General features: G+C 45.2%; 1 protein-coding gene across 1 annotated transcript; it reads left to right on the forward strand.

The window, feature by feature from the left end:
* Window positions 1-25,667, forward strand: CAPN2 (calpain 2). Its single transcript, XM_027681775.1, has 21 exons — window positions 1-237; window positions 1,050-1,119; window positions 7,518-7,636; window positions 7,996-8,129; window positions 8,979-9,147; window positions 11,066-11,149; window positions 12,620-12,705; window positions 13,393-13,467; window positions 13,691-13,851; window positions 14,170-14,339; window positions 15,537-15,548; window positions 17,055-17,266; window positions 18,490-18,526; window positions 19,143-19,208; window positions 19,750-19,807; window positions 20,822-20,886; window positions 22,025-22,093; window positions 22,612-22,690; window positions 23,680-23,796; window positions 24,221-24,279; window positions 24,922-25,667. The coding sequence occupies exons 1-21, from the start codon at window positions 1-3 to the stop codon at window positions 24,943-24,945; spliced, it is 2,103 nt and encodes a 700-aa protein (XP_027537576.1). The 3' UTR covers window positions 24,946-25,667.
* Window positions 25,668-26,319: the final 652 nt, after the last annotated feature.

Genomic DNA, 26,319 nt, shown 5'->3' on the forward strand with positions numbered 1-26,319 from the left:
ATGGCGGGGATGGCGGAGGCCGTGGCGAAGGAGCGGGCGGCGGCGGCGGGCGCGGGGCGGCACAGCCACGCCGTGCCCTACCTGGGGCAGCACTTCGGGGCGCTGCGCCGGGAGTGCCTGGAGGAGGGGCGGCTCTTCCAGGACCCCTCCTTCCCCGCCGGCCCCGCCGCCCTTGGCTACCGAGAGCTGGGACCCCGCTCCGCCAAGACGCAGGGCGTCGTCTGGCGCAGACCCACGGTAGGGCGGCGGAGGGTGGGGGGATCCCGGGAGCATCATTCCGCGGCACCGCCGTGTCGCCCGAATTTGCTTCCTCCCCCCCCCCCCGTAAATTTGGTTTGATTTAATTGTGCGGGGGCGGCCGGTCGGGGCGCGGCTGCCGAGCGCGGCGCGGGCAGTCCCGGGCTCGTACCCGCTCCCGCAGCCTCCCCGGGCTGCAGGATCCCGGGATTGTGAAGCTGCGGATGCTCAGAGCACCGGAGGCTTCCCTTTGACGCGGGTACAGGCTGGCAGGGTGACGTGCTCTGTCTGGAAAACAAACAAAGCAGAAAAGCCGTTTTCCTCTCCATCCTGAACTCTCCGTGTGGACAAACCGCTTGCCTTGGGCAGCGTTCGGGGCTGTCGCTTCGGGTTAACTCTTTCCCTTAGCAGCAGAGCGTTGAGCTGGCCTCCGTGTGGTTTCCTGCCGAAGTAGCCCTGCCAGCCACGGGAGCTGTGGGGTCAGGTGGACTCCAGGGTGCCTAGGTGCTGCTGAAAGACTTTGACATAGTGGCTGGGAGGTAATAGCAGAGTGATGTGTGTACGTGTGTGAAAATGCACTGGACCCCCTGGCACATACTGTGAGTTGAGATGGCTGCCCACCAGCTTTGGTCACCAGCTCCCGTTCTCACTGTGCTTGGTGTGTCTGGTGCCCACACTCTCATTCCTGACCTGCTCCATCTCTGTGGTGTTCGTCTGCTGTGGTCAGTGGCTTGTTTAATTTGCTGCAGGTGGGGCCTTGTTGCCTCCCTTACCTGTGGCTATATGTAACGCAAGGCTTGTTTTGTTCCCAGGAGCTGTGTTCCAGCCCCCAGTTCATAGCAGGTGGAGCCACTCGCACTGACATCTGCCAAGGGGCCTTAGGTAAGGTGGAGCCAGAAAGCCAAGTTTTCCATGCAGGTGCTGCCCCAGGACACTGTGGTTTGTATTAGGCTGTACATGTCCTTTTGCATCTCTGCACATCAACTCAGATTCTTCTCGCCTTTCCTTGGCATTTGCAGGTGGGGATCATGTACATTTGGCTACTGAGCACAGTCTTTCTGCATGCACCAAGCAGGGATGACACAGACTGTTTTCCTGATGGCTTTTCTGATCATGACCAGTTTCTTTCATGATCACATCTGTGTGCCTGAAAGCAGACTGACTAATTTCTGCCTTGAACAATCTGCTTAGAAAAGCAGTTGCATGCGTAGTGGGGCATTTCTTTCCGCAGTGGAGAGGGTGCTGCTGAGCAGGGGGGATACCCCAAAATCTGGAAAGATGCAGTACAGAGAAAACAAGTTGTGTAGGGGATTCCCTGGTGGTCATCAGCTCTCAAGGAAAACAAAACCAGGGTGTTTCAGGAGGGATGGGCCAGCCTGTGAGCTGAAGCTTTTGCCATGGCTTCTGCTCAGTTTGTGCAATGGCAGCCTCAGTCAGGCTCTTTTGGAGGACCCCTGGGAGCTGCAGGGAAGCCCCAGGGGACAGCTGGGAGTGAGTGGCTTAGCCTGGCTATTTGTGCACAGCTATCCTGGTCTGGAAACCTCTCTCCTGCCTTGCCTGCCAGAGGGGGTTTTAGGTGAGTGCCACTGTGCCTGTCCACCCAGAAGACAGCGTGGAGGCTGGCAAGAAGGATATCTGTATAAACATGAGAAGAAATAAAATGAAGTGAAAGCAGTAGGTTCCTATTTATTCTTATTATAGTGGTAGTGAGAGGGCTTTAGATTAGACAGCACAGTTGAGGGAAAGCTCTTGGTGTAGGGAAACATGACTAAGATGTGCTGCGTGTTCTGTTTGTTTGCTTTCAAACAGCATATTAGCCACATTGTGGCTTCTTAGTTTCTAGTCCCGCTGCTATTTGTGTTTTCATGTCCAGAAATGCAACAGACAGGGAAGCTTATATTTTGTGCTTCTGTTTTCATTCAGAAGTTTTTTAGGTTAGTGCTTTGACAACTAGGTACAATTTGTATAAAAAGGCCTGACAGTAAAAATACTTAGATTATTTACTTAGTTCTCCTCATGCCCCAATACCGTCTGTGGCATGGGTTAGGCTCTGTTGTGTCATGGTTTGTTGTCATGTCACCAGCTTCTTTTCCGTGCCCTTTCCGCCCAATATCATGTCTCCCACCATGACTGTTTTAGCATAAAGCATGTCCCAGTGCTTAACACACGTGCCAGACATCTGTTTTCTCTTGTGATTGTGAAACTTTGCAGCTATGGAGTTCTCCAACTAGAAATGACAGTTTATTGTAATGCCATTTCAACATCTGGCATTTTGTAGAGATGCTGGTTTCTGAAGGCACTTAGTTGCTTCCTGCCGTCTGCAGGCTTCCAACTTTTCTATCAAAATGCTGTCACAGCAAGAGCATGGGAATGAAAGATTTGTAACTTCATTTTCCAGTTGTGAAGTTGCTGTTGGTAATGCCAAACCCTGTTTTAGACTGATAAAAGCGTTTGTTGCCTTAATGGTCTTTGGACCAGTCAGATGTTCCCATGAGGTTGTATGGTATCACCAAAGGATGTGAACTCACTCACAGCTGGTATTATTTTGCCTCCTCAAACTATATTTCAGTTGACGTTGTTAGTGCTCTTGTTTGTCTTAATGTTTTCACCATGACTAAATACTGTGATGACTCGCCCCACTATCTTTCCTTGAATCTGGGCAGGATTTTGGTATTGTGTGACCGTTCCATGGTTGATTAAAAATTAGATGCTATTGATCTTATCTCTGTATTGCCATTAAGTTACTAAGAATCTGTATGGAATCTCTGCTTTTTACACAGTGAGGTTAACAGATGTGCTGCGCAAATGCTTTTTTTTTTTAAATTTTTGTCGCTGCCTCATCTGACACCAGCATTTATATCAATACAATGTAAAGCCTCCATTTACTTGGACTTTGTGTGCTGACATTAATGTCCCATGGCATTTTAGGACGTTACAGAGAAGATTGCACTGGAAGATGTCAGGTGCTTTTGAAAACCTGTACTTTTCATTATGTTGGGTTTTTTTCCATAGGAAGCTTTCGTAGCCTTATTTATCTCCCAAAAGGCTTGATCACAAAGCAACAAGCTTGTACCCATGTGGAGCTTCACTGCTGTTGCTAAGCCCTTCAGAACATCTGGGAGTACTGCAGGGACAGATGAGGCATCCAAAACACATGTACCCATCAGTGCTGCAACAGGCTTCTTGGCAGGGGATGTGTAACCAAACAGCTCAGCTAATGAGCAGAGATTCCTTTTAGCCCAGGAATCTTTGGTCTGTGGGCCAGGTGCATAAATTTGTGTCATTGTTTTTGACCTGGGCTGTATGATACTGTGATGCATATAAGGCATAGCTGATCATCAGTGCAGAAAAGGTTTGGGGTTTTGGTTGGTTTCTTGGTTGTTTTTTTTTTTTTTTTTCTTTTTAGGTGAAACTTTTAAAGGCAAGTATTTGGAGTTAGTTTTGCAGTATCAGATCTGAAGTCAGTGATGGTTTTTGGCTCCAAATGGCAGCACATGGGATGTGGTGACTCATTACAGCAGAGGGGAGGATCCAAAGCCAGAGAAACCTTGTTCACCCTTAACCGCCTTTTTTGGAGCGGGTGTCACCATGGTATCACAACACTGGAGCGTAAACAGCACAGTGTCTCTCATCTGCTGTTTAGATGCAGGTGTCTCCTCCTTGCATAAAAATGTGTGAAAAAATAACTAATTGAATAGGACGAATTTAGGAAATTAGATCCATGGTTTTCTCATGCTGATAACCACTCCACTGTCAGTGGGTTGCCACAACCTCATGTTTTTAACCAGAAAGCTTCCTGGATTCACGTGGTATTAATATAAATACATTCAGTAGCTGTTAATCTATAGCTATGAATGTTTTAATAGTGACTAGTCTGTGATTGGCAGAATGTACATTAGAAGGTACTTTTTTTTTTTGGTCCCATATTTTGACGTGGGCTGTGCAGAGACCAGAGGAGCTGCCTTTTGCTTACAGCCCTTCAGGCACTTCCTGGGTGTGTTTTGCCTGTCTTTTCTTTCTGGAATGGCCAATTTTAAGCCCTTAAGGCTATTTATGTGTGCCTTGCAGTTAGTGGAGTTTTTTTTCTAACATTCTGGTTGTAGCTGGAGACTAGGTAAATGCAGAGATAAGGGTATAGAAATAAGAAGTAAAACATTGAAAATGGCAAAAAGGAAGCAGGACAGGAAAAAATAGTACTTCTTGTCCATATACATATGCTACAAATAAACTCACAGCCTGTGAGTTTTTTATTCCCTCTTCTGATAACCTTTTTCTACCTATTGTTCATTTACAAAAATTCTCTATGATTAATGTAGCCTGGTTAACACTCCTTTCAAAGTCTTTTTATAAGTAACCTGTCTGTTAGCCTCTTCTTAATTTTCCTTCTCTATCAAAGGAAAGTCACTGCCAAAACCTTACAGAAGTACAAGTTCTGATAGTTTAGGCTATTTGGTAAAGACCCTCCTCATTCTTACTTAGTGCAGGCTAAACTTCCAGATCTATTCTCATCCAGGCTTTAAATTATCAAGTTTACTTTTTGTGATGGCTGTTCAGAAAGGAAGAGAAGATATCTTGGCTGTTGAGCACTTTTAAATGTGAAAACCAAAGGATGAGGTGTCTCCCATATATGCTGCATCTGTCTTTAAACCTCAAGAAGACGTTGTCCGAGTTAAGATCTGTGTTTGTCAGACTCTCAACCAAGAGATTTTACAAGAGTCTGCTATTTCAGTCTGCCTTGATGAAACAGCCAGAAAGTAAAGGAAATTCTGTATAGACTCTGCTTATTGGCGTAGAGGTCCTCTGGGGGGAGTTTCTCCTTGAATTCCTGTGCTTCTTCCCTACAGGGGAAATATGACTCAAAGATATGTTATATCATTGAAGGGTGTATGCTCTTAATCTAGATGCCTGATCAGCTTCTTGACCCCGGCTTCCTGAGATACATGACCATTCCTGGTCATGTTGAATTGTTCATTTATTCTTTCTGTGCTGCTCTCTGTCTGCCCAGCCCCTGCCTTGTGTATGGAATAGAAATGCTAATATTTCTTGGGAAGACTAGTGGGACAGCTGCCCTCTGAGCCAGACTTGCTACTAATTTAAATCAACACAGTTTTTCTGAGGTTAGTAACACCAATGTCAAATACTTTGGGGTTCTCTTGGAGCATAGGTCTGAGATGCCAGAGACTTACTTTACCTCTGAGTTGCACGAATCTGTCTATAAAAGCCTTGTAGAGCATGGGGTGTGTGCTGGGGTTGTTCAGATGCTCGGACAGGCACCTCTCTATGGGTTATCAGTTATTTGGCCTCTGTGCTGAGATGAGACAGGTTAAACTATCGGTTTGTCTATTTGTGACTTGTCTCATGCCTTATGAGTTCCTTCCAACTTAAGATGCTCTGTGAGAACTGCTGTGAAGGGTAGCTGCTAAATCCCTTGCATGACTGGAGGAGAGAGGATCCATAGTTGTAGATTAGCCCATCTCAAAATACCTCTTAATATCTTCTGACCCCAGTCTCTTTCCTGGCAAGCACCTTTGCGGTGTGTGGCAATACCTGTGGATGCACTACAGCACCAGAGGATGCACAGTTCCCAGAGAAGAGAGTCTCAGCACCTTGAAGGAGGCTGTAAGAGGAGTTCCCATTTTGCAGGGTGAGATGGATGTGCTGTTGCAGAGGAGGGAGGGGAACATCCTTGTTTCTTCATAACCTGTCACAGCAGAATAGCAAGGTGACTTTCCTGTTTGAAAACTCTGACACAATGATTTTTCCATTGCAGTACAAGCAGCCAGAGGCGAGGCTGAAGGGAAAGTTTTATGTTCAGTTCTTCCCATCTAGGTAATGAAACAGTAAAAGCACCATGGGTTTTGAAATTGTTCTGCAATTTCATATCTTCCCCCTTTCATGAACTGTGAAAAGGGCCGTGGGACAAATGTCATTCATTTGGCTGCTTCTGGGGGTCAGCTATGAAAAGCAAGGGGCAGCCTGGAGAGAGCTGCCGGTTGCCTGTGTTCCTGCTGGTGCTGTCTGAGCAGTGATGGATTTGGGCCTGAGGGTGGACCTTGAGGGCTGCTTTAGAGTTAACTTGCCCTGAGACTTTCTCCCGTTTGGATCCCAGGTTCTCATCTGTAAGCTTTGAGCCTTTTCCTATGGGAGAGAGAAGACTGTATAGGGACTGCTGCTTTGCTGGCCTCTGGCTTGCTGGCAGCTGCAGCTGGTTCATGCACCTTCAACCTGCAATCCTCCAGTACCATTCTGTGGGATCTGATGTGTAGTACCAACTACACTCTGTTCACAAAGCAAAGGAACAGTGGATCTGGTAATGCTAACGAGGGGTTTTGTGTTGGACTGTGGCAGTCAGGGGATCATCTGGGTCTGTAAATCTCTGCCTTGCTAACTGGCTGCAGGAAGCCCATGGCTGAGCAGAAAGGTAGCTGCCCTGTTAAAGTAACACTGGGTTCTGAAAATAATTACAGAAAGTAGAGGTGTAATGTTTATAGAGCTGTGGTCTCTTCCTCCCTCTGCGTGGCAGGAGATGGTGTGGAAAAACACTGTCCAGGCAGCCTGTGCCCTGGAGCTGTAGTGTGCAGGCTCAGTGTATGTTGGCTCCATCCCAGGCAGGGTGAAGAGGTGTGTGGGACTGGGAAACAGTGCCTGCCTTCAGGCCTTTCCTGTCTCTCTGGTGACTAGAGCCAGAGATGAAATGTGGGACTAGACAGAGAGGCCTCAAGCAAGAGCCTAAGGTGAAAGGAGCTCCTGTTTGGAGGGAGGCTGGCAAGAGACCTTAAAGGGAGCTTGTCCAGAGGACAGGTCTCTGGATGGCAAAGCAACAGGGATTTATTAAACATGGAGGAGAGAAAGGAATGTAGCCTATGCTTGAGAAAACACTGTCCTTTTGAGGAGAAACTGCACCCCTAAGTACCTGCATGTGACCACAGGCTCTTTGCCTTTCCCCCATGCTGCTTCCTAATATGTAAGCACTCAGTTGAATTTAAGTTTTCTTTCAAATAATCTCAGAGTGGGTGATAACTGTGGTGGTAGATCAGAAGAAGCCTGCTTTCGTTTTTTTTTTAATGACTTTGGTCTTGAGGAAACGCTTGCAACTGGAGGGTGTTTGTGTTCATATATTTGATCTGTCTTAGAGGTAAGGTGATGGTAGGGATCATCATATCCTAGCTGAGGGGCTTATTGATTATAATACACAATCCCTATGCAGTACAAAAACTAAAGAATAAAGTTTGAATATTGAACTTAATTCTTATTTTTTTTCTTTTCTTTTGTTTTTACAGGGGACTGTTGGCTCTTGGCTGCCATTGCTTCTCTCACCCTAAATGAAGAAATTTTGGCCCGTGTTGTTCCCAAAGACCAGAGCTTCCAGGATAAATATGCAGGAATTTTCCATTTCCAGGTATGTGGAAAACAGCCTTCTCCCCCCAGTACTGTTGGCCAGGAGCCAGTGACTGGCTGTGTCTCTGTGGGGGGGGTTTCCTGGAATGGTTTTGTGGGATGTCAAAGAGCCAGACAGCTAAGGAGGGTGATGGTGGTGGAAGGAACAAGACCATTAACCAAAGAGCTGGGAGCAGACTCAGCCTTTGTGGTCCTCCCTCCGTCAGCAGAGCCAGCTGGGTACATGCATCCCTGAACGGGACAGATGAAGGGAGATTGCTTTTCCTCTAGGAAATAGGCGCTAGCAGATAAAGCTCCTGGTGACCAGAGTGCACAGTGTGACCACTGTGTGGTGACAAGGTGTCTGTACTCTCTTTTCAGTTCTGGCAGTACGGGGAGTGGGTGGATGTGGTGGTGGACGACAGGCTGCCCACCAAGAACGGGGAGCTGCTCTTCGTGCACTCGGCGGAGGGCAGCGAGTTCTGGAGCGCGCTGCTGGAGAAGGCCTATGCCAAGTGAGTCGAGGCCAGGCTTTCACCCCACTCAAATCACTGCTTCCCCATAGCATCCTCAGTTGTATTAATACTATGCATTTAAAGTGTCAGCCTAATTATTAGCCTTTACAGCTTCTGGGGTATCCCACAATGGCTGCTTTAATGAAGCTTTGTTGATAGGTGCCTAAGACAAGTAGCCGAAGTACTGGCTATGTTGCTAGCCAAAAAAAATAGCTCTTACATCTCATGGTGAGGCTGTTCCTAGAGTGGTCTCCTGTCACTGGGGCCTGGGAAACTTCGTTTCTTGTGTTCTGTGCGCCTGTGAGAGCTTGCAGCTGCAGTGCTTCAGTGTGCAAAGCGCATCAGTCCACATGCTCAGGTCTGCGTTAGAGGCAAAGACACTCATATCTGAATCTCCGTATTTGGGTTGGCCAGAGAGGAATTCTTCCCTCTGACATTACAATTTTGAATTTACTTCAGAAATTTAGATCAACTGAGAATCAGACCCATAATTGTTAAGGGGATTAAAAGACTGTGGAACTCGAGAGACAAAATGCTGGGTCTTGATTCTTTTTTTTTAATATATTTTTTTTCTTCAAATGGCATTCATGATTTTTGTCATTGATATGACTGAACCTGCAACCTGTATAAGATTTTATGCTGGGCTTTCCAAGAACAAGATGCAAAGCTGAATGGAGGGTGCATTCATAATTTGTAGCTGCTGTAGTGCTGTTGAAAGCAGCAATGCTGTCACAGTTGGCACATTGAGTGCCTCTACTGAAGAGGAGAACAGGGAAACCTGATGACTGTGTGTGTGAGAAGAGGAAAGCAAGCGGCATGATGGTTGTGTGTGTTCCTCATTTTGTGCAGGCTGAACGGATCGTATGAGGCTCTTTCTGGTGGCACCACCACCGAAGGTTTCGAGGACTTCACCGGTGGAATTGCAGAATGGTATGAGCTGCGGACGGCACCACCCAACCTCTTCAAAATCATTCAGAAGGCCCTCCAGAAAGGCTCTCTCCTTGGCTGCTCCATTGATGTGAGTTAGCAGGCTTATTGCTGGGCACTCGGCTCTTGCTGTGCACACAGGCAGCTGGGGGGTGGACCATCCACAGGAACTGCACGCAGGATGCAGCTCCCTCTACTGTGGTTCTCTTCTCTACTTGTGCCTAGAGAGTTTGACCCACAAATGTGACTCAGGCACATGCTTTCATGGGGGTTAGATTGAAACATAGACTTTATTAGTAAAAACCCTTTGCTTCCTTTGTGTTTCTTCCTTGAGACCTAGAGCTCTTGCTGTTTTGTAAGTTCATGGTAATGAATCATACAGGGAACTCGTTAGGGATCCTGAGGTTCCTAAGAAAGCCGGTAGCTTGGCAGCAGGATGTTACTGGGTGAGTAGATTTGGACGGAAAGCTGCTGCTAATGGCTCCTGCAGATTCTCAGATGCAACCTCCACCCTTGCTGCAGCCTTTTTGACACACAAGTTGCACCTAATATGTTCCCAAAAAATCTGGACAGATCTGAATGTTCCCAGAAAATCTGAAGCAGAGAGGCTCAGACTGTTGCCAGGTCTTTAAAAGGATTTATGAGAAAACACTTATCAAAAGCTGGACCTGCATGAGAAGGAAAAGAGGAGCTTTGGCCCTGCCTGTGAGGATTCAACATCGCTTTTAGCCTTACTGAAACGAGTCTAGGTATTGTTATTGTGTTAATCACCCTCCTCCCAAATGAGATTGCATCTTAGTTATGTCTAAAGAGAAGGTAAATTGTTTACAAGAGCTCCATTCATAATATAAACGTAAATGTTTCCTCCCATTTTTCAAGTTAAATCAGAGTCCCAGGAGAGGGAAGCTTCACAGCAGGAAAAGTACTTGGTTAATATCAGTGTTTGACTTCATGGTACTTTTGAGGCCTGTTTTACTTGTTTGCATTTAGATAAGAATCTGACATCTGGATTTTTGTCCCACAGTACAAATGTCTCGTTGAAGGTGGAGGAGAGTAAATATATTGTGTTGTTGATAAGTACTGGCAATTTCAATAGTGTAAATTTTTTGTTACTGAGTTTAGCCTTTGGAAAAAATCTTGTAAAATCATCTGTCAGAGAAATAGGGCCTCAGAGATTTAGCATTACATGGAGAATGTATTGCAGGGCAGTAATAGGGCATGAATTGACAGTAGGAATCCTGCCTGCTCAATCCCATCCTCTCTGTTTTCTTAAGGTTCCAATATGCTTGTTTAGAGATCACACACTTTCTGAAATGGTGGGAAGACAGTGATAGCCATTGTTTCATAGGTGGTTAAACATTCGCTGTCTAGCAAGAAGTGACTTTTCTCTGCAGTGTTTAAAGGCCAGACAGCCCAAGTATTCTAATGGCCATGAAAAAGTGAGAGGGTGATGTGCCTTCAGGTTCCAATGGCATCTAAAATTCAGCCTTGCTGCCCTGCATGGCAGGTTGCAGGGTGGCAGTGCTAAGGAAAATAAGAACAACCTCCCACCCTGCTGTGAAGCTGAAGGGAGTGTTTTAACCCTGAAGCAAAGCACTGGGGCATGCTGGACCTGGGTGTGATCCTTGGTGATGCCTAGATAGCCTCAGGCCAGTCACTCCCTGTTTTCTTCCCCGTTACCTTGAGAATATGGAGTTTATTGTGTGTATCCCCGCTGGAGATGCACAAGAGGGGATGCACCACACCAAGTGTTTTGGAGCCAAGAGGGAGCTGCCCTGTGGTGCAGAGCTTCTGGTGTGCACCCTTTACTGTGAACATGGCATCTGGAGCTCCAGCACCACCATCGGTGCTCCTGTTCCCTCTCCCCACTCTTGTTGCCTCTGTGCAGCAGCTAAACCACCCCTGCAGCCTGCCAGTGAGATTAAAGCTCCATTGGAGGAGGAATTTTTCCCTTGCTGGATCCCCTGCACATAGGAAGCCACGCTCACCGATGTTCTTTGCTCCTCCAGATCACCAGTGCAGCAGAAACAGAGGCAGTCACTTCCCAGAAGCTGGTGAAGGGACACGCATACTCGGTCACCGGGGCAGAGGAGGTAGGTGTGCCACCCCAAAGGGATTTTGTGTGTGGTACCCACAAATCCATCTTCAACACTGCAAATTCATTTTGCTGAATTGGGTTTTGAGTCTCCTCTATCTGAAGGAATGCTGAATGAGTTGGTGTGTTTTGGACAAACAAATTTGTCTTCTTGGTGATCTAACTGAAAAAAACCCTATTTTTCCATAAACATTGCTTTTTCCCAGTGAGTGGGGCAGTGGGCTGCTCTGTGCAGAGGGCATACTACCCTCTGCTGGTGACCAGGCCCTTCAACTTGGTTCTGCGTAACAGGCAGCACTGTAACTTAAATGCACAAGATGAGAGATGTGCACCAAGCAAGCAAAATATATATTATTGTCTTTTGAGTGCCTGCCAAACTGCTTTTCAGCAGGACATGGTATTTGAATGCAAGGTGCCTACTGAAGAGTGGGTGATTGCTGAGGGTAAGACAAGTGAAAACAAAGGAAGAGATTGTGGTGTCCTTATACATGTCTAGGGAGTTTTTGGGGTTACTTCACCAATAATTGGTTCTGAAATAATTTCTGAAACTTGAGTGAGGTATAGAGAGCTGCTGAGGTGGACGCCGCTAACAGGCAGGTTTGTGGGTGTTCATTTGGTCCTCTTCTCACAGCAAAAGCAGTAAAGAGGGAGTTTGTTGTCCTCAATTCACAATCAGGCATGACTTAGCCAGGCTTTTCCATCGGAGATCTGTGCGAACTTTGTAAAGATAGTTCATCTTGGGGTGTCTGTCATCTCTGCACTCTGCGTTGCTGCTGCTCTGCAGTTTTCTTGGCTTCAGGCTCTAAACGTGCACTGGCTCCTTCCTCACATGGGTGCTGTGTGTTCCCCGGAAAGAGTGGGTGTTTCCACTGAAATTTGAACAGCTGTGCTTGGCCTGGCCTCAGTGTGTGCAGAGACAGCAGATGACAAGCCACAGCCTTGGCACAGTGTGAGGAGGGGCCAATGCTGCTGCACTGCAGGGCATTAGTGTGGTCAGAGGGGTTGTGGCCAGTCTGAATATCCCATCTCTTGTAACAGGCTCATCTAATATATAAGGAGGGGAGAAAAGGGCATTTGAATGTAAAAAGGCAGTTTATACATAAATGATGACTTAGAGAAATATCTCTTTGTACCTGCTTTTTGGCAGTCCTGTAGCAGTTTTACGTTCCCTTTGCTTGAAATCTTATGAGAGATAATTTTTTAGTGGCACAAAACAGACATTTTTGTTATCATGAGCTTTGTTTTGTGCATGTTATAAAACTTCTCTGGACAAGCTTGGGTGCATGAAGCACATTCAGAATCAGTTTGACTTGTGTCTTTTGGACCAGATCTGTGCATGTTTGTGTGTATGCTTTGTCATGCGGAACACCGAGATACTTGCTCTGTCATGTTTTTTAATTACTGTAGAAGATGTGGGAGGGAGCACAGTGTCCCTGAGTAACTCTCCATATACTTCTGATCACATCAGGTGAACTTCCGAGGAACAGTGCAGAAGCTGATCAGAATCCGAAATCCCTGGGGGGAAGTGGAGTGGACTGGGAAATGGAACGACAAGTGAGTCGATGGCTTACACGCTGCCAATAGGCTTTTACTGCAGGGGTGCAGTCATGTTTCTGCTGTTGTCTGTCTTTTCCCTACCTCAAATTCCTCTGTAAGTCACACCTGGATGTGATGTTCACTCTGAACTGTTTCAGAGAGAAGCATACCATCACTGTTGTCTCCCTTGTGGTGTCACAGTATGTGGTGCCTTTCATGCAAACACCTGCCTTTACGTAAGATGCAGTGATTTGGTTGGTGATTCCTAGAAACCTCTCTGTGGTTTCTGCTTATTTAACAGCCTGTATTCAGTGGTGACCTGAAAACTTACTTTCTAAAAGGGCTTTAAAAATCCATTTCTGTTGTTAGCAATGAAAATTGGAGTTTACTCGCGTGTGTGGCTGGGCAGTTTTTATTCTGAGACTTTCTTTTCCAATACAAAGCCCTACCTCAGTCAAGGCATTAGCACTTTCTGAAAATAGAACTCTGCTTCTCATCCTTACCTTGGATATTTGAGAAGTGAGATATCTTATAGGCCGGGTCCATCTATTTTTAATTCTGCAGTGGTTTGAGAGTTCTGGAGCTGCTATAATTTAGATCTTGTGGAATATTGCAATTGTGGAAAGTGAAATCATTGTGCCAGAACAGCCAAATTAGGGTTTAACCTGTACCATATGCTGTAGTTGATGTGGGGTTCTCTTTCAGCTGCCCGAACTGGAGTGGCGTTGACCCTGAGGTGCGGGAGCGGCTGACCAGGAGACATGAAGATGGGGAATTTTGGTAAATACCACTAGGTTTCCATTTTGGCAGAAGGGAATGTCATCTGCCCAGCTTTTTTTCACACAAAGTAACCTCTCCAAGTATACTCTCCAAGATGAGTGTACAAAGTCACCCCAAATCCTAGTGCTAAATCATAGTGAGTGAGAGAGAGGATAGGCAAGTTGGTTGTATGGAAAACCTGTCCATCCTGAGGAGACGTTGCCAGTGGCGTTGCCTCCCACAGGATGGCGTTCAACGACTTCTTGAGGCATTACTCCCGCCTGGAGATTTGCAACCTGACTCCAGACACCCTGGCAAGTGACAGGTACAAGAAGTGGAGCCTGCTGAAGCTGGATGGGAACTGGAGGCGAGGAGCCACTGCAGGGGGCTGCAGGAATTACCCAAGTAAGAAAAACTGGAGAAATGTTTTACTTGTCCACTTGTACGTTCTGTGAGAGCTTCTGGGAGATGGTTTGGGGTGGCTTATGGAGGAGGAGAATGTACCCGGGATATCTAGGACTAACGTCCAAAAAGTGCAGGGATTTGGGAGATGCGACCTCCTGATGACGGTCAAGTTGTGGTTGTAAACGTGGGGGGAAAAGAGGTTTTCCTTCTCACAGCTAATTTTTGAAGTCAGAGCCACATCTGTCCTAGCTGACACGTACATCAACACACTTTCTTTCAAAGAAGCCTCTGAGCAGTTTGCATAAATCCACTTCCCAGACACTTTCTGGACAAATCCGCAGTATTTAATCAAGCTGGAGGAAGAAGATGAGGATCCTGATGATCCTGAGGGGGGCTGCACTTTCCTCATTGGGCTGATTCAGAAGCACCGGCGGAAACAGAGGAAGATGGGAGAGGACATGCACACCATTGGCTTTGCAATTTATGAGGCAAGTAAGGCTGTACGGGTGCATGGGAGGAAAAGGAAAGCTTCTTCCACCTATAAACAGGGTAGTGCAGTTCTCAGACTGGGCTTTCTATCAAAACTCAGATGATGAGTCAGCAGCTGCAGCAAGGCAAATTCCATTTAGATGTTTAGAAAATTATCCTCTATAAAAATAGCAGTCAAGCATAGGCACAGGTACCCAGAGAGATGATGGAATCTATGATCCTGGAGATATTCAGACCTAGGCTGGAAAAGGTCCTGAGCAAAATAATTAACTTTGATATCAGCCTTGCTTTGAGTAGGGGGTTGGACCAGATTACCTACAGAGGCCACTTCCCACCTTCTAAATGGAAGAGCAGAATAACTATTTAAAAAACAAGAAGTGCAGAAATCCAGTCTCACTTTCACTTGTCAGGCTGTGGTGAAAGCAGCAGAATGGGAGCACCTGTAGTAGGGTTGTGACCCTAGCCGGGACACCTGTGCTACCTTGGGAAGTGTGAAACCAGCAGCAGAACCAACAAAAACATCTGTAAAACTCCTTCTGCTGAGTGAAGGGCCAGAGATATGTCTATGGTAACTCCTGAAGCAGGACAGAGCTGCAAAGCAGCAGCGCTTGTGTGGCAGTGAAAATAGGAATGATGATCTTGTCTGTGAGTTGCTCTGTAACCACAGGCAATATGTACAACTGCTTGTTTTATCAGTATGCCAGCTTTGAAAAGCTTATCAAAGGATTTGGTCCCCACAGAAAAATAAGGTTTAAAGCAAAGCTAAGTATCCTGAAGCCATAAAGAAACAGAAAGTTGCGTTATTTCCTTGCTCAGTCACTGCCTCCTCTCCTGATGGTGGAGAGGTCAGAGGGGCAGGAAGGTGAAAGAGGAGATGGGAAGAAATAGTAGAGAAATTGAGCCTACAAAAAAACATCACAGTGGGCTGCAGGGAGGAGATTCAGCAGGAAGCCATGACCAGCCTGTCTGTGTCTGTGTCAGGCTGTGCCCACGCTGCCCCAAGTGAGCCTCAGCTGCCTCCAGGATGGAGCTGGGAGCTGAGCCAGCACTCAGCATTGTGTGGCGTGGGCTCAGCATTCACCTTCCCCTCAAGCCTTTTTTTTCCAAGTGTGGATGTACCTGCTAAGTAACTGAAAAGAAGTAGCCCTGGAGCTGCCATTCAACAGGCAAATAACTCTCTCCTTTTCTCCTTGCAGGTACCCCCAGAGGTATGTAGCATGTATTGGTGGAGTTGAGGCTGAAGGGCTTGTGGGAAGAAATGGTTCAGAGGATCCTCCTGTCCACAGGACAACACGACTGCACAGAGTCTAAACTTAGAGGCCATTTATTCTGAAAGGGGCCTTGAGCCCGTGTTGCATTTTTGGAGTGTCTTGGATTGGGATAAGAGTGCTCTGTACTGCAGAAACTCACCAAAGCAGCTCTTCCACTGCTCTTATCCCAGCCCAGACCCACATCTGCTCCCCCAGAGCACAGCTGCTTTTCCCAGATCTGCACAGAGTTCATGTTTTGACACATGAATAATATTCCAAGGAGGTGTTTATATTCATTTCCCCAAGCACCACCTTCATTAGTTTCTCCCTGTTTCTACCTGCAGGTAGCTAATAGTACACCCTGGGGAGTCAGAGAGGAGTGGCAATGCAGCACTGCCTATGCAATATGAGGAGGGCTGCAGGTACCTCCGAGCTGTTGCTCCTCAGAGGAATGACTGAAGTTGAGCAAAATGCTGAGGTGACCCCATTACTGGGTTTGCTGTACCTGGTGCCTGAAACTGTGCTCAAACCAGCTACTTTTGTGTAAAATGTGGTTTCATCAGGGAAAAATATGGTGCTACTGGTTAATTAAATTTCTTATGTACCTTTTAATGCCTTAGCAGTACTGTCGGCCACTCAGCTCTCACCCTAGTGGTTGAAAAATCTCATTTCCTTAAAAAAAGAGATTCTAGCTACCAGTGCCCATGACTTTTCCTTTGCCCAAAGGGTGGAATTTTATCTCCCACTACAGCAGCAGGTCTGACAGGTTTTGCATTCTTAAAAACCTGGGAGGACAGGAAGGAGGAGGATTCTGAAACATGCACATTCCTGATGTTGGAATCATCAAGGATTTCCTAGAGCTGAAATAGCCCGTCTGTAAGACCCTGCACAGAAAAGTTGTATCTGGACAACCATAGACAATCATGGTTTGGGTTGAAAAGGACCTTAAAGATCATTAACTTCCAATGCCCCTGCCATGAGCAGGGACACCTTTCACTTGGTGTTACACTCAAAATATTTTATTTTATTCTTGGAGCCCTCCATAAGTGAGGTCTCTGCCTTAAGGCAGCCTGACCTCAGAGGCAGATCCAAGCTGCGGTCTCCAGGTGGCACCAGAGCCGGGGACCAGAGGGACATGGCTCCTATGCCATATCACTCTAAAGAGAAATAGTTGGTGGAAGAATTTGCAAATGGCTTCAGACATCCTTCATCATCTGCAAAACAAAAGCAGGACCTGAATGATTTATTGTGATGATCTGCAAAATACATTTGCGGCTACATCTCAGGAGTCCTGTGGTGGGGTGCACCCACCCCCTTTCTCTTCTCTTTCAGTTCTGACGAGCTGACAATTTTTTCTTCCCCCTCCCCCATACATAGCTAATTGATATTTCTATTATATTTTTAATTTCTGAATGCAAGTGCATGCAGACTGTGGGTTTTTCCTCTTTCTTTGCTTTGCGTAAGTTTTCTGGCCAGACGAATATTCATCTGAGCAAAAACTTTTTCCTGACCAACAAAGCAAGAGAAAGATCAAACACCTTTATCAACCTCCGGGAAGTGCTGAACCGGTTCAAGCTCCCTGCAGGAGAATATATCGTTGTGCCCTCCACCTTTGAACCCAACAAGAACGGGGATTTCTGTCTGCGGGTCTTCTCTGAAAAAAACGCAAACTCCACGTACGTACCTTTTTGTGTGAGAGTAGTATGAGCACATGGGCAATCTCTGGTCCCTCTTGCAGGCATGGAAAGATGGAACAGCCCAGGGATGGGGTACATCCACTTCCTGGGAGGGAAGAGGGGATGCACAATGACCCTGTATGGATGGGATCATGGCAGTTCTTGTTTGTCCCCAGTTTCCTCATGGGCAACTAAGGAAAATTTGAGTAAATTTAGCAGGAAGAAATGGTGGAAGAAAAGTAATAATATTTAGTACAACTTTTTATTATTGTTTTTGTCATAATTACCCCTGCCTGAGCAGACATTTGTAGTTATGGGGCCTTGGGCAGGTGGGTGCTACAGCACAGTTAAGTCTGTGGAGAGAAGAAAGCCCCAAGGGGGGGCAGGTTGGGCTGTCCCCTTGAGAGACAGAAATGCCCCTGCTTTCAGTTGCCTGGGAACACACTGATCACCACAATTGATCTCACACCATTGAGATCAGACTGGAAAAATTTCAAGATACTTGCTCAACCAAATGATACCTTTGATAAAGTTAAAATGGGTTTTAATGGAACTGGTTCAAACCACACTGTTGGCTGTAAAACCATGAAAAAATTTAGATGTCACATTTTAAAGAGCAGCTGGGCTAAAGCCTCAGGAAGGGATGTGATATCTTTTGTATTAAGTTCCCTGATTCAAAGCAAGCAAAATCCTTTTTCTATCCTGCATGTTTCTGCTGTGGTGAGAAAACTGGGATGTCTGTTGTGTGAGAACACATTGAGCTTTGGTTGGGCCCTTAGCAGTGCTTAAGTAGGTGTGGTGCTCCCACAGCACCTGGGGGACAGCATGAAACACATCAGAATTTAGGGCTCTCACTTTTTTCTGCTTTAAAGGAAAAAGAAAGAAAAAAAAGTGACTAGATAAAGTTTGATTTGCACCCAAGAGCCTGATCCTGGGCTAAGATCTCTAGGCAGTGACACTGAGTGACCCAAAGAGTTATGTGTGGCCCAAAATCCAGTCTGTGGGTCTGCAGGACATCGCACAGCTTGTAATGTGTTGCCATAGCTGGCAAAATGCTGCTTTCCCTGTGGTATGCAGTGTCTGTCACTGATTAATCCAGTAACTTTTGAATACTAATTATTATTTCCATGTTTTAAAGAATCTCTCTTTAACTGGAGCTTGAAGGAAAAGCATCATAAAAGTGATCTGTTTTGATTTTAATATTGATTTCTTTATCTTTCTAGGGTGATAGATGATGAAATTGAGGCCAATTTTGAAGAGGTATATCAACTTAAATGTTTTATATTGAGATAGTTTTGTTATCAATAAGCAGGGGCTGGAGTACCTGTTCCCTGTGCAGAGCAATATTTTTCAATAGGCATTATCAAGAACTTCGGGAATAGATCTTTCAATATCCATAACTGAGTGTCAAGCAAGTGGAAATATCATAAGCAGTGTAATGGAAACATGTGCTTTATCCAGATCTCGGACTTCCTAGGTAGAGAAGGTCAGGTACACTCTGAAGAGTTAACTGGAGCCACAGGAAATTCCCTTTGCTCTCCAGGAATCCAAAAGTGCAGCTTTCAGCCCTAGGGGTGTTTTTGCGTGTGATGTTGTTTCCATGAGTAACTAGTAGCTTGCCATATGTTTAGTCCCGCTGGAGCTGGGGATGTTTTGCCTACTAATGCATGTACCCCATGTGTGATTTTTTTCCAGCATTTGCAATGCCAGCATTTTGAGGTGTCCCTGAAAATAAAACTGATTAAAATCATAGCAAAAACACTCTACCTTCAACTTTGCCATTTTAATTGTGTTTTACTAGGGGCAAGGAAATGCACAAAGTCTTTCTCAGGCAGAAAATTTCCTCCCTTCCACATTCTCTGTTTCTGTCTTGTAGACCGAGATCAGTGAAGATGACATCGAACCCAACTTTAAAAGGCTTTTTGGACAGCTGGCAGGAAGTGTGAGTATTTTTCTGGTAATATCTTAATGGCATCATGGGTGAATGGGTAAGAGAGACACCTCCCCCAGGACAGAGTTTAGTTCTTGGGCTGAGTCAGATCTCAAATCCGTGCATAATTGTGCATGCCAAAATCTGTGTAGTGACCCATCTGCTTATCCAGTTGATTTGTGAGCACTCCTGGTGAACAGCCTTTAGCTCTCTTTGAACTGCAGGCTCGACTTTTATCTCTGCAGGGCCCTAATTCTGTCCTTGGGCAGAGCACATGGTGCAGGCACAGGGGTGCCTCGAGGGCTGGGCTGTGCCTTCTCTCCCAGCTGCCCTTGGCTGCCTGGGGGCTCGGGCACAGCTTGCTGGGTGTGCTGATGTCTGGGAATTGGTGGTGCTCCTGGGAATGGGAGGTTGGGAGAGCTTAGTGCTTGTTTCCATCCAAGGGAAATGAACTCGAAGGGATGTTTGAACTTGGCCAGCTCACACAAAGGAGTCAGAGGCTGCAGGTGGTGTCTGCAGCTCACAGTGAAAAATGTTTTCCTCTTCTCCACAGGATGCAGAGATCTCAGCCTTTGAACTGCGCACCATCTTGAATAAAATCATGGCTAAACGTAAGTACCTTCCTCCAACAGCAGCTTCAGTTGGCCACCAGTGGGTTTCCAGCGTGGCCGTGGGAGCACGGAGTGCACCACCAGCCTGGGCAGACCCAAAGCCTTGGGCTCTGCCCCAGACCTGCCCTTGGCTCTCCATGTGGCCACAGCCACATGCTCTCTCTGCTGCTTCAGGGGGCTGCAGAAACGCTGGGGCTGTGCCAGCCCAGAAGGTGTTTCACAGACAGGATGTGTGCTTTGGCAGGGTACATAAGAGTGTCTTTTATCCCAGCATCTGCCACTGGGAATTGGCAACTGGGAAAATGGGCGGATTTGATTAGTGCTTGATAATAAGCAAGAGAGGTATGGCTGCTACTTCAGTATTGAACTACTCCTGAGTGGTTCAAACAGTAGCCCAGCCAATGGTCTGCAGTGTCCCTAAGGAGGAGGAGAAACTTTGAAGCTCTGGGCTGCTTATTCTATAAAGCGATTCCCAGCTTGGCTCTGCATTATTTTCCTTTCCATTAAACAGTGCTCAAGAAATAAGTGCTTAGAGAAATGTGCCTTTAATTTCCAAAGTGAAATCTTATCCAGATGGGCAGGACTGTGTTGTATGTCTGTGTACCCCAGCCAGTTAGTAATGGGGTATTGCTGGTTACCAGGCTTGATTTGATATTCAGCCCTTGCATGAAGCTACCGACTGCTCACCTCTGTAAGTTAAAAGCCCATGTTGTCCACAGAAGTCTACACTTGTGTTTGAAGGCAGATAGTAAGGGCAGGAAAGCTTTTATCTCTGTCTCTTGCTTCTGTAGCACAACTTCCGACTAGACTAACTGGGCTGTTTGCTTGGGGAAACATCCCAGCTGACTTTCACCCAAAGCCTCTTCATCAGCTGTGAAGGAAGCCACCAATCTCATGGAAGCAAATAAGGGCTGGTGTGTGTGTCTACACTGGTTAGAGAGCTCATGAGCTATTTAGGAAGGTGCTGTGGTACAGCATGCAATGATAATCCTGTCTTTTGCTCTTCCTTTACAGGCCAAGATATTAAATCAGATGGCTTTAGTGTTGAGACATGCAAAATAATGGTTGACCTGTTAGATGTATCCTTTAAGGCCGTTCCTAGGTAATATTCCTCTGCCTGTGCTGAAGTAGGTGAGCTGCCTTTGCTGCCTGGTGGGTCCATCCTTATGTAGTAATGACACCTGAGGTGGAGAAGCTGGTTTTACCCTGGTTCCCCTGAAAAAGCAGACCCTTGCTATCACTGCTCACCATGACACGTGCATTCTCCCAGGCAGCAGGGAAAATCCATTATCAGATGTTATGATCTGCTTTGAAACCTTCCCAGCTGTTGTGTGTTCTGGTTTAGCTGGGGACAAAGTGGTGTTTGTGCTGGGAAAAGGCACCTGGCTCTAGGCATGGAGTGGATGGCCTTGGCCTGTAGAGTTTTATGTGCATATTTGGGAGCACTTCACCTCTCTGTTATCTGGCTGGAGTTGGTAAGAGCATCATAAAGCCATGAGGACCTAGCAAATGGAAAACAAGGGAAACAAATACAGGAAGCTGAGAGCACACAGGATTTTAGGAGCTTTTATTCCTCAGAAAATGGGAAAAAGTGTAGGATGAAGGTTCAAGTCTAAGAATAGTTGTCTTCAGCTTCCCCGCGCAGTGGGAGTTGAATTGCAGAGTTAGAAAAAGGGAAAATTACCAACACAAGGCGATGCTCTGCTATAATTTGGTGTAAAATATGGCAGTCCATAGGGACTCCTTAGCAGATTTTGGGAGCAATGCCATGACCAGGTTCTTTTGTTAGCTGTTTGCACAAGAACTTAAGTTCTGCAAATAGCAGGCTTGGTTGTGGCTTTTCCTGTTTATAATCCAGACTTAGGACTTATGCTCCTGTAACTGCAGGTGTTGAACCAACTACACAGAACAAAATGGCATCATCTCATCTCTTTTGTACTTGTAGAGGAAAGATAGAGAGCTGCAAAGGGGAGCAGAAAGATCTTGTGAACTGGTCACAGTTTAAATTAATCAGCTTACTGACATCTTGGATGACAATTGTGTATGCAATAGGATGAGTCCTGCAGAGAGGACAAGTCCTTCAGGGAAGACTTGCATCCTTCTTTTACTTGCAACTTTTTTTTTTTAAAGTCACAACTGCCCATGTAAGTAAATTTGGCACTGGGAGAGAAAACCCCTTTTTCTTCCCTCCAAAGAAATTCCCTTAACTCAGAGAAGAATGATGGGAGTGGTAAATTGGGACTGAAGGAGTTCTACATCCTCTGGACAAAGATTCAGAAATACCAGGTAAGATGCAACCTCTTTGGGAGAAACATGTAGAGGTGGCTTTAGATTGATTTGCCTCATGCAGTGTGCACAGTCCCATTTCCCAAAGCAGTGGTTTGTGTCCTCAGTCCCTCGGGTTTTGTCCCTTGGAGTCCAAAGGTGTGTGAATTCTTGTCCTTCAGGTGCTGGGGTGAAGGGCTGAAGGAGAGGCTGCTTCTGTTCCTGCCTTACTCTGGGGGGGCTTTCTGTTTTAACTCTCATCCAAATATTTAACTCGCCTACTTAACAGTGTGAGTTTGGTGTCTGCCTTTCCACTTTGGTAGTGATAGTGCCATGGGTGTTCAAGGAATTCTCCAGAGTAAAGGACTTACTTTCTGAAGCTGCTTTTAGATGAAATCAACACCAAGGCCTTCAGACCAACCTTGCAAATGCTCCTACGTTACCCACAAGCTGCATTTCAAAATGTTTCACTTCTGACGAAAGCCAAACCACGCTCTGAATTATTGTCAAAGTTTGACTTTGGATTCTGTGTTTTGTAGAAAATTTACAGGGAAATTGATGTGGATCGATCTGGTACCATGAACTCGTACGAGATGAGGAGGGCACTGGAAGCAGCAGGTATTTATATTGATCTGTCTCTTTACAGGATTATATCAGTTTCCAGCTGGGTTGATAGATGCTCACTAGTCTCGTGTATATCACTTGTAAGCAGAAAAATCCTGTGTTCCCAGACCTGAAGGCCTCCACGTGATTTAGATGCTCAGCTTGGGCTCTTGTCTTGCCAGGCAGGCTCACTAAAAGCATCTCAAAGTAGTGGCAGGTTTGCACTTATTTTTTTTGGTGATCAGCTTTTGGAGAAGCACAAATAATTGCAACAACCTGGTCTTGTAACAGCATACTCTTGTCTTTCAGTGAGTCTCTCTGAGTATATTTATGTGGGTTTGGCATAAGCTGGTAGAACTGGGATGTGTGACTTAGGGAATGGAAGTGGATTGACCAAGGGGTGATGATCACAGGAGTGTTAGGAGTCAGTTTGGTACTGCAAATGCTGAAAAAGCAAATCTGAGTTATGAGGGAGATATCATTGACCCATACAATCCCAAATTAACTTACTGATCATGTGGGGCCATCCTAATGTCCACTTTTGGGCACTCTGGAACTTTCCCCTCTTGTCACCATGTAAGATGAGGCAGCATTTCAGTTTGTACCAATGTTTAGACACTCTTTGGAAAGAGAGACTCATTTGCCCACAGAAAGCTACTGCTTCATCTCAGTAGGTTGAGTCTGGAGCCCCTTCGTCACCCAGGGACGGACCATGAGCTGGAGCAATTGGCCATATCCCCTGGGAAACAGGAGTCCAGGTGTGGGAGTGCACACAGCAGGAAGAACACATGTGGCCTAGTCACAGCTCTAAATCACTCCAAGTACAAAAGTGGTTGTTGGGAGTTTCCAAAATGAAGTAAATACTCTTAAAATTTGTGAATTTAACCAAAAGAGGGTAATTGAATTTCTGGTAATGTGTAAGGTTTTTTGAGGTTTTTTGTTAGTTGGAGGTTTTTGCAATTTTTTCTTTCTCTTTTTTTAAATCTTTAATGTTGTATTTTTAGGGTTCAAATTGAACTGCCAGTTACATCAGATCATTGTGGCTCGTTTTGCTGATGAAGACCTCATCATTGACTTTGATAACTTTGTCCGGTGTTTGATTCGGCTCGAAACCTTGTTCAGTGAGTACACGCTTAACAACTAGACAGACTCTGTTACTTTGTGTTTGCAGCAGGATAACTGTCCAAAAGACTAGGATAAGGTATTCAGACAAATTCAAAACTCAGATATACATCTGGCAACCCAGTTTGCATGCTTCTCCTAGATCTAGGAATCAGCCCTTAAGGCCAGGCTGCTGAACCACAGCCAGTCTTTCATGCAAACAATGGTATGTTGATTAAAAAATACTCGACAGCTATTAAAAATGTTCAGTCGTGGTTTTGCACAATGACTTTAGATTGGCCCTTTCTGGTTTGGGGTGTAGGTCACTGTCAAGTTTTAGATTCTGGGACTAAATTCCTTTTCAATCCTGAAGCACAAGGATGGGGAAGGCTTTCCAATTAGTTCCTATATTCATCTTTATCTGTCATCTCTTTCCCACCACAGAAATGTTTAAAAAACTGGATACTGAGAAAACTGGAACAATAGAGTTGAACCTTGTTAATGTAAGTTCATTTAGCTCTAAAACATTTGTTTTCATCTTCTGGGGGAAGGGAGGGAGGGATGTAAACAGTAGGGTCTGTCCTGCTCCATTTTGATTATGGCTGGTTATATGTATTCACCTATATTCTGGATTTATCTGGCATGTGTATTTGTAAGCAGCCTTAAATAGAGATTACCTTTTAAAAGTGTACCTACATCACAACATATTCTCTAACAGACAGACAAGGTTCCTTGCACCAGAAGCCCCTTATCCCTGTACTGGCTGTAATTTTGGCTTCTTCCATTTTTCTGTTGTCAGAGTAAAATGTAGGTGCAGTAGTGACTCATGGTCTTATCCATGTCTGCTTCTTTCTGCACCACGTGTGCCCTGCAGAAAGGACTAAGTCTGGCGAAAAGTACCCTCCTAATTGTGTTTGACTTGCTTATGACCTGAACATAACTTATTTCTGCAACTAAAGGAGGAATGTGCAAATCATCCCAAAACTCTTTTGACCTAAATGAGATATAAATTTAAATCATTCAGGAAAGATCCTAAAATTACTTCTGTAACAACAGGCTGACTTTATTCTAGAAATGGTAATATGCATACTTGCTACAAGTCTTTTTACTAAATTTAACCTTGGGCCCTTTTCTTCTTGTTACAGTGGCTGTGCTTTACTGTCATTTGAGCCACTGGCATCAGCTTGAGACCTCAAAAAGAGCATGACCAGCTGAAGATAATCAAGCTACATACAAGTAATATCCTAACATGAATGTGCCTTAACTTACACATAGCAAATTTTGCACGCTATTGCAAGAAGGAAAGCATTCTACTTCAACAGAAGAATTTGGAACCTCATTGTTATGGGTCTGACAGTCTTTATCAACTCATATATACCCTCTGGACAAGGGCCTTAATTTAGTATTAATCCTCAGTGCAACTTCTGAAAATACTGCTTTGCTAATATATTTGTCTTTAAGGTGTTTTGCAGGACTCCTGGAAGAAAGCTCATTATAGCTTAACAGTGATTTAATAAGTGCTTTTTGAATAACAGCTCCACTCCATCCTCCATATCTGAAATTAGAAAAGGGATAGTATTGCATATCTTACCTAAACACCTGTAATCAGAGACAGAGGGTCCCTTGTATGCCTTCTGTCAAGCCTCAGCATTATTCTAGTTAAATATTCTTTGAAGAATTTGAATAGCAAGTAGAGGTTTGACCAAACAGAAGGACAAGTCTTTCCCTCCTCACCACTGATGTGCCTGAAACAGGAGGCTGTTGGCAACAAGGCTCTTCCAAGAGAAAGTCCATCCTCTCAGGTGGAATCTTGTGTTCCTGTATCTTATTTATCTTCTTTGAAATACAAGTATTTAAATAAAAAGAGTATAAATAAAGTTTGCAAGACTTATTTCTGCTGCAACTAAGCACTTTTTTTTTCTTAGATATAGATCATCACAGCACATATACAGAGCTTTTGCTTTCAGGAACAGAGCTTGCTTGTTGCCTCTTAAAGGGGAAAAACAGCATTCTGGAGCTGACTCTGGATGTCTGTCAGTTCATGAAATGTTACAGTCTGATACTTTAAAAGAGTAATGCTTGAGAAACTAGAGGTTTCTAAGTAGGTAATTGACACTATATACCCCCTACCCAGCCTATTAACACCCTGAGGCTGTGATTGTGCACAGGCTGCTGATGACTTCAGTTCGCCCTGAAGAATTGTGTCCTCCTCCTTACAAACCATTTCTTTTACTTACAGGCACCTCTCAGAAAGCAGTAAGGACTTATCTAGCAGGAAAACATGAGCCTGTAGAGTGAGGCACTTCATAAATACCCTTAAGGAAATATCCTCTGTTACATAGTGTTCATTATCAAATTATTCCCAAATAGAAAGATATAAAGGATAGTTCCATAGGAAAGGCTTTATTTGGAAAACACCTGTACCAAATCTTTTTTCTTAAGTATGTCCCTTAGCTTTTAAGATAAACAAAGTTTATGTGCAAAAGACTATCTTGAATGCATGGGGGAGTAGGGGTTCAATTTAGTACAGAAAGTAGTTGAAT

The sequence above is a fragment of the Neopelma chrysocephalum genome, unplaced genomic scaffold, assembly GCF_003984885.1.
Source record: "Neopelma chrysocephalum unplaced genomic scaffold, ASM398488v2 Primary Assembly neopelma1_61b, whole genome shotgun sequence".
NCBI classification, from domain to species: domain Eukaryota; kingdom Metazoa; phylum Chordata; class Aves; order Passeriformes; family Pipridae; genus Neopelma; species Neopelma chrysocephalum.